The following is a 13411-nucleotide window of genomic DNA, read 5'->3' as shown; positions in this document are numbered from 1 at the left end:
TGAATACAACCCCAGCCTCTGTATTGCTGCAACAATAGCTAAGAAATATTTTCAAAATATTGTATTTGATCTAAAATGCTGAACATGCACAGAGCTGAGGCCATGACACCAAGTGAAGAGAATGACCAGGAAAAGCCTTTCAGAGATCAAGTTTATATACCCCAGATGAGATCACAGGGACATTGTCACTGTGCCCACTAACAGGTTGTTAAATGACAACTGTACTTGGACATTTTAGCTTTTGCCATCGAGCCTTGCAGGTTTTCTTCAGCACCGGCTGACTTGTTACTCTTAGTAATTACATTTATTGAAAACTAAATACACCTACAACTACTATTTCTGTGGAGAATCCTAATTTTGGCCTGCCCATAGAAGTCTGGGATTTGCTATTCAATATCATGGTTTAGTAGAACACTTGGATTTGTGTTTCCATCAACCTGCCCTGAGGGAGCAGGAACTGTTAAAAGTATTTAACTGTTAAGAGGGAACTGTTAAACATATTTAACAGGGTTACAATAAAACATAAGGTTTCAATACTTTTCTCTCCTTTTAAAATACAAACCTATGTGTAAAGCTGCCCTTAGCAGGACGACCGCTGCTAGGGAAGGGGACACTTACGGTTTTCTTTCACTAAACATTTCAGTAATTCATTCTTAAAATTTAAAAGGCAAAGCCAGAGACTCGTCTTTACTTCTGCTCTGTCAGTTAAGTCTCTGCTCTATAACTCTACTTGCCCAACGTGTGTTATCACTCTAAACCAGGACTAGAACCTGTGTTTCCATATTGGGTGTTTTTTGATGTGCAGAAACAGTGCATGATTTGAAAAGGATAAAACCAGAGTGTAGAAGACACTTGTTTATGCAAAAAAATGGACTTATTTTGCCAAAACTGTGTTCTTCAGTGAGATTAACTCCGCAATTGCTCTAGATTGTCACACACATTCCTCAGAAGGTGCCACGTGCCAGGGAAGCTCATTTTTTGATCTCTCAAATGAAAACTGCTTTTGTATGAGCCCCCCCATTATAGTCACATTTACCTCTGCTGACAGCTCTTCACCTGCCACTGACACTTGACTAACATGGCAAAGGTTCTGCTCAGTAAAAATAAAATCTCATTCTTCAAAGATGCATTATCTTCGTGCAATTCTTGTCTGACACACAGTGATTAATGACAGTGGTGTGAGGCTCATCTATCCTTCAGGCTTTCCTTCAGGGGCAATTGAGGGAAAAATAAATCCCAGGCTCTGGGTAGCAGTTGTCAGTGAGCTCCTCTTTGCTGTGTCGTGCTGGGTACACAGGGACATATAGCCACACGTCCCGATGCATCGTGGTGATGTGGGGGGATGTAGGATGCGTTGCCTGAAGGTTGAATTCTGCAAGTCCCAAGCTCACAGAACATCTTCATGCTGTGAAGCCACATCTCCCACTTCAATTCTAACTTCTAGAACTACACTGACACTTCACATCCCCAGCACTTCATGTGCGGTTCACAATCCTGGTTTTACCAGTTCAGCTATGGACTGGAATCTTCCTCTTCTCCCAGTTTGAAAAAAAATAATAAAAACTTACTTTCAGTAAGATATTCAATCTTAATGATTTGAGTTCTTATAAATGGCAAAAATTTCGTGTTTTTGTGGGAAAATATTGCAAGGAAAGTTTTATCTGTTAAAAGCTGCAATTAAAAGGTCTATATTGAGATTGAGAATGAGCTTGAATCACTGCACTCAGGGCCCAGCTTTATCCAGGGCTCCTCCTAACTCCTTACTTTAGACTTAACTGTGTGGTTTAGGGAGAAGAAATTCTGACAGTTTATTACTAGGTTGGCCTTAGTGAACCATTGCACCAACAGTTGTGAGACACAGGCACAGAACAGGGACACTTTTTACCCAACCAGTGCCAGTGCTGTGCTATCGACATGTTGACTTCATTATTTGAACAGCAGTTTCATCCATGGCACTGGACAATTCCCTCTGACCTGCATGTGTGTTCCCTGAGTTTAAATGGGAAGCTGACAGCTTGTTCCTCTTCTAGGATTTGTCACTGTTATCATCTAAACCTTTCAGAGCATGGACTTTACCAGCTTGCCTCAGCTCCCAACAACCATTGAGCTTCTCAGTCCCACATTTTTTAAATATAAAGGTTTATTTTAACAATCAGAAAAAACCTATTAATTCCTCTGCTACCGCAGAGATGAGAAGTTTTCCAATATCAACCACTGCTACTGTAGAAGAGCTTTTCGTATAGACAAGAGGGATTTATTACACTGCCCATATTTGGATCTTAGATACTCACAGACCAGCTTTTGGAAATGAAATCACTGGTTGATTCCTCAAACCTGACAAAAATCCCAACTTCTCCACTGCAGTGTCACCAGGATCGTTAATTCCCACTGCCTTGGTGGGAGGAGCAGGGCTCTGTGACAGGAAGAAGAGTTTGGCTGACACCAAGACTTACCTGGGCCAGTACAACAGCCTGAGCTCAGCTGTCAGAGCTTTGCTAACCTTGAAAGGAGATTTTAATTCATTCTTATGCCTTAATGCAGGAATTTACCACTTCCACCATATACTCCCTTGTCTTGCTTATCTAAAATAGAGAGTACTCTGGCTCCAATTCGTTAAAATCACTTTTACTATTAAACAGAGTTAAAATGAGGCTCCAGTACCTAACTGGAGCATAGCCAAGGTGGTCGGCACGCTGCAGAGAAAGCCCAGTGTCATCCTTCACTCAAACAGTGATAGCTGTGGCAGCTGAAATGGAGCGTGAGGAGCAATTTATATGGCCAGGTTGGCTTTTTTGAGCCTGTGATTTATTTCTGATTAGAATCCCTTGTTTTTCAAGTGGTTTTGATGTCTGAAATGATTTGTCTGATCATTTTCTCAGCTTATCCCCCACCCAGTCTGTGAACTGGGCATTTGTTGCCCTGGAGCTTTGCAGATAATGAACATGTCAGAGTGTCACTCGGTTGGGTGAGCCTGACTGTGAGCATGTGCTATCCTGAGAAAACCATTACAATCCTGAATTTGAACCTACTGCTTTTGTGTTTGTTTACAGGGTGATACTTCAGCAATATTCCTGTCTGCAGAAACACATCAGCAGATCTGGAAATGCACTGCAAAATCAGACATCTCAATACAGCCAATCAACTTAAAAAAGTACACAGATGTTTGCTGTAAAATACTGGCATTAATAAACAGCAGCCACTAATTCTGCTACTTTGCTGGGGGGCTCTGCCCAGCAGTAATTCTGGTACTCTGCTGTGAGGCTCTGCCCAGCACTGTGCCGACGTCTGCCCAAAAATAGACATTAGGGGCATGCATTCCATACATGAGGAACTGCGTCCATAAAAACACCTGAAACTGGAAATTCTATTTGATAGCACATACTCATTTGAAAGAAATTAATAAAAATACAGAACACTTTACCTAAAAACATGCTTCAATTCCTCCAGCTCCTTCTCCTTGATCTGCAGATCGTTCTCCAGCCTCTCCATGACTGTGGTGTAGGACTCACTGACTTTCTTCTTCCATTCATCTACAACAAAACCTCCTGACTGATAAAACATTTCCGAACACACAAGACCCTGGAACTCAAATCATAATGTCCCAGTAACCAAAACATCTGATTTTTAAACATCCAGTTGTACAGTTCGATATGTATTTCTACAAAAGTGTAAAATATTACAGCCATTAAATTGTTCTGGCAGCAGCCAATGTAGACACACACAGATTTCAGAGACAGCTCATATGTGTGAATCCTTACCAGAAATGTTTTAATATTAAATCATATTTCAGAGAAAACTTAAAGCTCAGGTTGCATTTGTTAGCTCTTATTTCCTGTATAGACACAGCAGAAAAAGGCTGGCAACGTAAATGTTTTTCTAATGAAGTACAAGTTAAATCAACACAATAATATAAGTTAATATGACCGTATTCAATTTCCCAAAGAAATTCAGTTTAGTAGCTTTTTGCCTCCTTTCACAGCCTGTATCTGGGTTACATCAAGAACAATACCTGAGTCTTGGACTCAAAAGCAAACCAGCAATGAGTTATGTCCTGAAATACCATGTGCTTTGCCGAGGATGGATGGCACATTGCCTGTAAAAAAGCAACGTTAGTTACCCGTGCAAGTCTGGGTTGGTCTAGATTTATAATTTCCCATTTGTCCAATATATCTTCTTTGTTTCAGAAAAGTTCTCGCAGTAATATGATACCTGAGTCTTGGACTCAAAAGCAAACCAGCAATGAGTTATGTCCTGAAATACCATGTGCTTTGCCGAGGATGGATGGCACATTGCCTGTAAAAAAGCAACGTTAGTTACCCGTGCAAGTCTGGGTTGGTCTAGATTTATAATTTCCCATTTGTCCAATATATCTTCTTTGTTTCAGAAAAGTTCTCGCAGTAATATGATTCCCTGCTCCTGTGACAGTTTTTTTTTTTGAAAAATACTTGTGATAGTCCCTGGCTAAAAATAAACCCTGTACCAAGAGGAATGTCATGCAACAATGGCACAGAGCGACACAGCCTGTGCTGTCCATTGGACTGAAATAATAGAAACACCTACTCAGATTGCTCAAAAGTCTCCTGTCCTCACAGAAGCACTTGTCTTCATCTGTGGAACAATGAAAACTGGGCAGGGAAGTGGTAATTTTGCAGCTTGCTGCTGGTGCTCTAGAGAAAAGGGAATGTAAGCAGCTGGATCCCAAGTGTGCTCTGAGGATCCTCAAGGAGTGCTGGGGGTCCCCAGCTCACAGAGGTCAGGGACAATCTCAACTCACAACATATTCTGACACAGGAGGTGATGTTGGAGCATCTGGGTGTGGCACCTAGGAAGTGCAGTATATAGTGCAAAGTGCAATGCAAATATGCACACATACATATTTATATATTTTAATAATGATATATTTATATATTTAAAGTGTGTTGATTGACCTTGGCAGCTATTCTGTGTTCAAGTTCTCAGTTTCTCAGTTAAGCATTTCATGCAAGTATTTGCTTGAAATGCATGAAATGCATTTCCATTTCATGTTAATGGAACATACATCTCTAAAACCTCCTGCATGCTGCATCCCACTGTAAGAACCTCAGTGCTGTGACAGCTCCTGGCAGCACCAGCTCATCCCTTTACTTATACGGATCTACACATGAGACTAAGGATCTGTTTCAGAAGATTTTCAACTGCTGTGACAATGAGCCCTGTGATATTCCACCAAATATTTGCAGAAAGGCACCAGTCCAGCAAGTGATCCCCACACCCAGGTGCCAAACAACTGGGAGAGGTGGAGATACTCTCCCAGGTGAAGTCCCCTCTCCCAGGTGTCCCCATTCCCAGGGTGTACCCTCTCCTGAAGAACAGGACTTTCCTTCCATGAAGACTGTCACAGGAACACGCTGTCCAGCTGTCACAGGAACATGCACAGGACAACCCCCCGAGCCCAAGAAATGCCCTGTTCTCTCTGCACAGAAAATGCAGTTTAGTGCAACAGCTTTATAAAGTAAGAGCATGAAATTTCCATGAAGAGACAGAGATGATTTGCCTTACAACAAGTAAATATCTTGCGTAGTACTTGCATTCTAGTACCACCTACTTTATGAAAGTATACCAAAAAGAAGTCATCAGTTTCCTTCCCATATTTTTCTTCACTCTTTGCAAACCTTTGTGTGGGTGAAGATTCATCCCTGGAGACACTCGGGGCAGACCCTTGTAATAGCAGCTCCACTCGCCCCGACCACAGCCCTCAGGTGAGTTCCTGGAGCATTCACATCCTCAGCTGTGTGAAGCAGCTGCAGAACGATTGAAACTAGGGTGGAAAAAAGACAAGAATGAGTAATAATTGCAGAGCCTGTTTGCAAACAGATAAACTATGCTGACAGCTCCGTGGGGTCAGTGTGAAGGAACATCTGTACACGTAGCACTGAAACATCATGAGCAGTGTTTGTATGCAAATTCTTCAGGTGTGATGTTTACAGAATACTGAGATACAAATTCCTTTGATTAATTTTTTAGAAGTTTTGTCGCAGTTTCATGTTTGGAACGTGCAGCTGTCACAGCCAATCGTACAGCAGAAATGGGTAATAATTCTCTTCTTGTTTCTGGTTTTAAATGTCCTTCCCAGGGAGGCTTTACAGGAGTAAGTCTTTTAAAATGATCTTTATGTTCTAATTAATTAGAACTGTCCATATCTATCATTTACTTGGAGAGGTGTACATGGCTCCTGTAAATTTCAATGCCATTCTGGTGACATTCAGATGCAGCACAGGAAATGAAAAGGGCATTAGAAGAAAATACATATTTATGAGAAGAAAGCACAGAAACTCTGCAGTCTTGTAATGGAGCAGATGCTTGCATTGGCTCCTCCGTGGCAGCAGATGAACAGAGTGTAGAGCAGAACAGCACTGCTATTTTTGCTCTCACACCACCACAGAGGCTTTTGCACAGGCACTTATGTTCCACATGTGCAGAAAGCAGAAAATGAAGCTCTTGCATCAGAGATTTAGGAACAAGAAGAGGCTGGAACTGCTGAGCTCGAGCACAAACACGACAAGTCATGAACACGGCTCTGCAGATCCAGCTGATCCTGGGAGCTTACTTCCTTTTGTCAGCTCCCCAAGTCCTGCTGGCACAGATTCCTCTCAGCTGTTCACTTTTATTTCAGCTGCCTTCCCCTGTGCTATTTTGTAAGTGCCCAGTTTCTCAGATTTCAGGTTCTTGCCCCAAAGGTCAGTGCAACACAGACAATGTGGCTCAGATTCTGCTCACCACAGCATGCCCAAAGCATTCGGGAAAATCATAGTGACAATGTTAATTATGAGCCCTATTATTGCACTACACAGCAAAACTAATTAAATAAAGGTGACATGAATAAAATCATTAAACACTCATCTTGGCTTCATTTGAGACTGTACCAGCCTGAGTTTCACTTTGGGATGGATGGAACCAGGTGGTGATCTAGAGGACGTATGACCACTGCATCCACCTGGGACACCCACGAGACTTAACCAAAATCACAGGTTTCAGCAGATGACTCTTGTGCTAGAAGGTCCTGCCTGGCTGGCATTGTCAGTGCTGCATCCTTCAGTGCTTAGACTGGAGGAAAATCATGGGCCAGGATGCTGCGATGATCTTGTTTTCAGAACCTGGTACTGGAGACCAGCACCCCCCAAATGACTATGATCTTGCTGTGCAGTTTTACTGGGTGGCCTTGCACAAGTCTCTCAGTTTCCTTGGGCCATGTTTATCCCAGCTGGTTGCATGAGAAAATTGCTGTCATCTACATTAACAGCAGACTGTGGAACACAAAGATTACCTGGAGTTGTAAATGCAATACAAACAAAATATGTACGTGGCTCGAGTACCTCAGACTTTGATTACTATTGTCAGGAAGGGTCTGATCTGCAGGCTTTTTGATTTTAATAATATTTGATCACACTATAACACAGGCCTTGCTGTAAGGACTGCAATTTGTTATAGCTAATAACATGCACATTTCATAAACAGCTGCAACACACAATTGTAGAATCACAGAATGGTTTGGGCTGCAAAATCCTTCCAAGACCATTGAGTCCAACCATCCTCCCAGCACTGCCAAGCTCATTCCCTCCAGGGATGGGGACATACAGCAAAGAGCTCCATCAAACAGGAGATTCATTTAGGCTCTCAGATTTTGGCCTGGAGCTGACACAGAAACTCAACAGAACCAGCTCTCTCTGTAGCTGCCATGTTAAGGCCATATTTCAGCACTGAAACCTCCAAAGGGGCCTGCAGGAAAACAGGCCTTGTGTCTACTCAATCCTTTCAACAAAATTCACCAAAGTGCAATGGATGTGCCTTTTAACATTTAAATTCCCTCAGCCTTGGACAGCTGGGATGCCTGGACTGCCATTACCATCACTAACCTCCAGGCACTGATATTCCCTACGGCACAGGCCTCTTCCTCCAAATAGCTCCATAAACTTTCTATCTCCAACTTCATGATTACCATTTCACTGATAGTAAGAAAGACCACCAAGGATGATGGAATTAGAAATGTAATACATACACTGTCTGTGGCTCAGTGGAAATGAGTGGAAGCTTATACGTATAAAAGTGTTTATTGCCAAGTGTAGGGTCCAAGAATGAATTTACAGACTGTGTGTGAACATGCACAAACAGAGCCCTACAGGAGACAAAAACATATGGGAAAATACTTAACATTGTCCTGTATAAATAAAATATAATTTGTAATGTTTTTCATAATATTTTACATTAAAATTGATTGCAGTTTAACAATTAAAAATGGCACAAATCCAGATATTACAATACCTGTGCAGTAAATCCATTAAGCTGCTGACATTACCCAGGGCTAATATTGACATAAATCCACCTTCTAAATTTGAGACAAAAATACTCAGTGTAAGAGGAAAGCGTGGGGTGGCAGAAAGGCTTAAAGCAGTGCCTGGTAAAGAAAATCACCTTCCATAACAATAGATGTTTTTGCATTAAAACCTCTGCCTCAAGATCTGAATGTTTCATTTGCCAGCAGGTGATTCCTGACACCCTGCTCTGAGCTGCTCATGGGCTGGACATCACTTGTCTCACAGCTTTGCATAAAAAACTCAGCTCACCAGGACAGGAGACCCAAAGCACCCTGAGAAACATTTCTCCCCTGTCTCCGTGCCCTGGGTGGGGCCCACTGACCTTGGGACCAGCTGTGCTAGTCCATGGCTAACACCAGGATGACACTCCTGGTTTTTCTGAACCTTGGAAGGAGCACTGCTCCCTCAACCAGAGAAGCAGCTGCTGGCCCAGCCTACCACAAGCCTTTCCAAAAGCTGCTCAGTCACTGTGCTTTTCCTCATTCTCTTTTCCCAATACTTAAGTGCCAGAAGCAAATCCATTTCCTATTTACACCCATATTGCTTTCACTAATGAAATCAATACAGGGCACTCAGGGAATTCACAACTGCAATAGCTGAGGTGGATAATCATGTTAAAACAATGCATTCGCTGTTCCTGAACACCCGGAGAGCTCACCTGGCAGCACAGCAACCATCAAGGAAGGCTGTGCTGAACTAGGTTTGGTCTCCAACTGAAGATGCAGTCTGTGTCAAACATTTGTTTCTTCTAAAATGTGCTGTATAAAACCAGATTAACAGATCATGCAAACAGGATGATATGCAAATCACAATTCCATGCACTATGACTGTTTTTGCTTGGTGACTTCATGCACTTACCTTGGACCTGAGTGTTTCCAAATCTGCTGCTGCTTCCATTGTTAAACTACTATTTTAGAATGACTTTCAGAAGTTTTGCTCAGAAATCCTCCTTATTCCATTGAAGGAAATACCAGCAAATCCCAACCTCCATGTCTAGCTCCTCTGTACTTCCTCTTGCTCAGATGAAATCCTCAGGAAAAGCACGGTCTCTTGGAAGGTTTCTTGTATGAATGAGGAAGAAACCTGGTGCAGGTTAAAGCAGGGTCGGTAATGCTCAGGGGATCTTAGACTGCTGCCTTGTAGGTGGCACTAGAAAGGTGCCATTGGGGAATTCAGTCAGCAGGGAGATAAACACAGTCATCATGAGACTTTAAATAAAACATGAAAACCCACAGAGAAACGCAAGAGAAAAAGGTGCATTCTGTTTGCAGTGAAATCACACTGAAATACCGCACAGCATATTCTTAACAACAGCAGATTTACCTACCTGGAGCTGGATCTTGGGCACCTAACCTAGAGACAGGACTTTATTATTATCATAATTAGCAGAGGGTGGGGAAGGGGAAGAGGAACTGGTACCACGCGTTTCTTTGAAGACATTCACCATGGTGCTGCCCACAACTGCGAACCCCTCCAATATCTGCTCTGGCGCTCTGCAGGAGGAAGAGCCAGCACTGCAAGGACTCCAGCAGCTCAGTTTAGAGAAAATGCAGGTTTTCACGTGGCACACATCAGTCTATATGTGGGTAACAAACAGCTAGCAGCTGCCCAATCACACTGCCATACTCCAAACTACTACCAGCACAAAAAATTAACCTGTCTGTCTTGGTGACAGGGGTTGAGCCCAGGACTGTGAGTCACAAGGGAAAGGATGATCTCTCACACCAATCTTTTTCCTCTGATGAAAAACAGGGCAGGAAGAAAAACTTAAAAAATATAATAAAACCAGAAAATCATTAATGCTTACGACATCTTGAATTAGAACTACTTTTAATAATTTCACCTCTACCTCATTGAAACTGTATTGCAAAAAGGCAGCATGAGAACAGAGAAACGCAAGTTATTGCTGTATTATTCCATGTTGTTGGAGCTAATATTCTATCCTTTAAAAGCTTTTAAAGCAGTTTTCAGTCAAATTTCTAATTAATTTGTTCTGTATCATAGTCTTACTGACAAAGACTACAAGACATAACAACATGCAGCCCATGAAAAGTCACCAATTAGTGTTTCTAGATCTGAAATATTTCACTACTTCCATCAAAAAAAACAGTTTATCTGCATTTGCTGCATTATTAATTTTATGCTACAACAACATTGTTAATGCAATTTCTTTATTTCGACTTTAATGAGATCAGAGGAAAGATCTGTGTACTTTTCCCTCGGGATTCTTACAAGCTGGGAAGTAATCAATCATCCACAAATGAAAATGGATTTCTTCGAGTACTGTTCGTTCTACAACTTCTCTTTTTGTCTTTGTAGACAGATTTCATCATAAATTTGCTTCCTAAACTTCAGCATGTCTTCCACATCTTTGTAGGTGAGCATCTCTTCAACAGACAAGAGTTGAAAGCCACTCAGTCTGAATGCTGACATGTGCTGCACAGAATTCAGCATCTTCAGCGATATCCTAACCGATTCACTTAAAGTTGAACAAACAGGGAAAATCCTGGCAGTCCACAGCCCCAGACCTGTGTTCTCACTGGAGAAGAGCTGGTCTGAGGCCTCTACCCTCCACAGGTCCAGGCATTCTGGTAAGCTGGCTCCAAAAAACTGGAGGGAGCCTATATCTGACAGCAACTTCACACTCTTTTTCAAGTCATCTCTTACACTGAACACCATGGTGACATACTTCACTTGGTTGTTAATTTTCACACTCACTGAACTCAGGAAGCAGTTTGAGGGTATGTCCACACTGAAATCTATGCAGGACCCACTGACAATGCTGTTCTTCCCTACCAAGACCTCAGGCCCAATCCTGGAGTACTCAATGACAGACCCAGGCCCTATCACACATCCAGGCTTGAGGATGCTCTGGATGATGCTCGACCAACCCAAGGTCTTGGCTGTGTCAGGAAAGATGCTAAAAGCCACAGGCAGCAAGTCAAGCTCAAATCTCAGTTTGCTCTCAGCAGTAAAGTGAAACAAATACTCCTGAGTAGTCCCAATGTGGTAGAACTGGGAGTTGTTGAGGACTATGACATTGAGGGCGGTTCCTTGCAGGAGGGAGTACAGCTTCTGCCGCACTGCTACCAGCCCAGAGTCCTCCCTGCTGATGTTACTCGTGTATTTGGTATGATCTGGAGTGGCTCCGGGTCCCAGGGCCTGCAGGAAGTCACCATATGCATCTATCTCACAGCGAAGAGTGCCCATCTGCTTATAGAACATCAGCAACTGCTTTGCAGTGCTGTGGTCCATGTAGAACACGCTGTCTGTGTACACACACTCTGAGGCCGCTGCCGAGTTGCTATGGTCCCCGGAGGAGCTGAGCTGAGGGTGATCCCCCCTCACACACACCGCGCCGTGCTGCCGCATTGTCTCCACGTCAGGCTTGTGCAGGAAATGATGGCAAGAGGCATATTCCAGCCCTCCTTTCCCTGAGAAACTGGTTGGATCCAGCACAAACACCCCATGCGTGGTCCCAACCACCAGGTCTGAGGGGTGAGCCAGCGCAGTGAACCCAGGTTTGTCAAACACAATGGGCTCCGCGACTCCAGTGCTGTACAGCTCTATATCATCCGAACACGTGACGAGGATCCCTGGTTTCATGTGCCGGGGGAAGTCGATGTACATGGCCAGCTTCAGCTCCAGCATCTGGAATGCAGGATCACCCAGCGGCAGGGCCATGAAGATCTTCCCAAGGGCACTTGCACTGGGCAAACGCTGGCTGTAACCCCCTGGGAGAAACCAACAGCTTAGTCATACACTGTATTTAGTAAGCAAAAAACTAAACTTTTGCAGCTATTTCACAGGTACACAAAGGTATTAGAAACCACTCAGCTTGGTCATATGCCAAGCATTCCTTAAGGAATGACAGATGTGAAAAAAATCATCATCATTCTTCTTCACACATTTCCCAAACAAATCTGACCTTATGTCCAAAATCCAGCCTGCATCAAACAGCTCATGTTAAAGTTGTGGTTGATGTCGTTACCTTTAGAGTAGTCAAATAAGCAGAAGTTTGTTTAGGAGACTCATTATTATCTAGTTTATTTCTCATCTGCAGAACATATATTCCTCTACTTCTGGAAATGTCCTGACCAAGTAGACAAGAAGCAAGTATTCAGCCTGCCCAGAGTTATGAGGAGCCCAAGGTCCCTCAAATGATCAGACATGCTGGGGTTACTTTTTTGAGGGAACTGTATTTTGGAACTCTGACTCCTCCTAAAAACGGCCTAACTTTTAGAGTGAGAAACATAAAACCGATTTACCAGAATGAATTAGCAGCACAGTGAAAGAAGTCCACTGATCACCATACAGATCTTCCAAGCACTTAAGAACATGAAGAGTTGATCCACCATTTCCTAAAGAAAAAGTATGTTAGTATGTGAGGGAAGAGCTCCAACAACATCAGCTCTGACACGTGAGGTGCCCTGGTGCTCAGCTCAGACCCCCCCAAAGCAGCACTGACAGGACAGTCTTTCTACTGTATCATGGCTGGGATACGAGGAAATGGTTTAGGATGTTTTATGTGCTCCTACAACTTAAAACTGCAAGATTTCTGAGAATTAATCTCTGCCTATTGCTCTGCACTGCAAATACTGAGAGTAGTTACTTTGTAGATCAAAGTGAACAGAACTTGAGAATTACAGGATGATATTATGGGCAGTCAAAGTTGTTTCTCCTAGGGTTTTGCTGCCCATGGGATAATATATTTAAACACAATCCAACTGTTTAAGCAATCAGGTTAAGGCAAATTGTATGAATTTCTGAAACACATGAATGCTATTCTGTATCCATACGACACACTCTGAGGAGCTGTACACTATCACCAACACGTGCTTGTGCACCAGCACCACGATGGAGGCACGAGTGGGCTCTTGCCGCTGCCCCTCCTGCCCGTTCCAGTTGCACCGAACCCCAAGAGATCCCCGAGCTCACCAGGACCCCCGAACCCAAGACCTGCCCCGCAGGGAGCCCCTCGCCTCCCTCCGCGGCCCCACGCACCGATCTTGGCCCCGGGCGGGTCGGCGCACACGTGGTACCGCACGCCCCGCGGCAGC

The 13411-nt window shown here is 43.3% G+C and overlaps 2 protein-coding genes across 3 annotated transcripts in view; both read right to left on the bottom strand.

Annotated features, from left to right (window-relative positions):
• LOC103800493 (serine/threonine-protein kinase TNNI3K) overlaps window positions 1-4357 on the bottom strand; it is a 29146-nt gene extending 24789 nt beyond the window's left edge. Inside the window, exons 1-2 of one of the 2 annotated variants that reach the window (XM_009072871.1) lie at window positions 4318-4357; window positions 3422-3530 (exon numbers count right to left, since the gene is read on the bottom strand). In XM_009072871.1, the coding sequence (XP_009071119.1) occupies window positions 3422-3530; window positions 4318-4357 (149 nt within the window). Of the gene's footprint in view, window positions 1-3421; window positions 3531-4117; window positions 4158-4317 lie in introns of those variants that run through there. The other variant, XM_009072870.1, reaches the window with a different exon arrangement.
• Window positions 4358-10643: 6286 nt separating this feature from the next.
• FPGT (fucose-1-phosphate guanylyltransferase) lies at window positions 10644-13407 on the bottom strand (the record flags this gene model as incomplete). The annotated part of the gene is made up of 3 exons (XM_009072872.1): window positions 10644-12085; window positions 12620-12712; window positions 13356-13407. Coding segments are annotated over 3 exons (1587 nt in total), but the record flags the coding sequence as incomplete, so codon positions are not given.
• Between the last annotated feature and the right edge of the window lie 4 nt (window positions 13408-13411).

This window comes from Acanthisitta chloris, unplaced genomic scaffold, assembly GCF_000695815.1.
Source record: "Acanthisitta chloris isolate BGI_N310 unplaced genomic scaffold, ASM69581v1 scaffold41874, whole genome shotgun sequence".
Taxonomy (NCBI): domain Eukaryota; kingdom Metazoa; phylum Chordata; class Aves; order Passeriformes; family Acanthisittidae; genus Acanthisitta; species Acanthisitta chloris.
The sequence above is the reverse complement of the archived record's forward strand: the minus strand, read 5'-3'. Positions and strand labels throughout refer to the sequence as shown.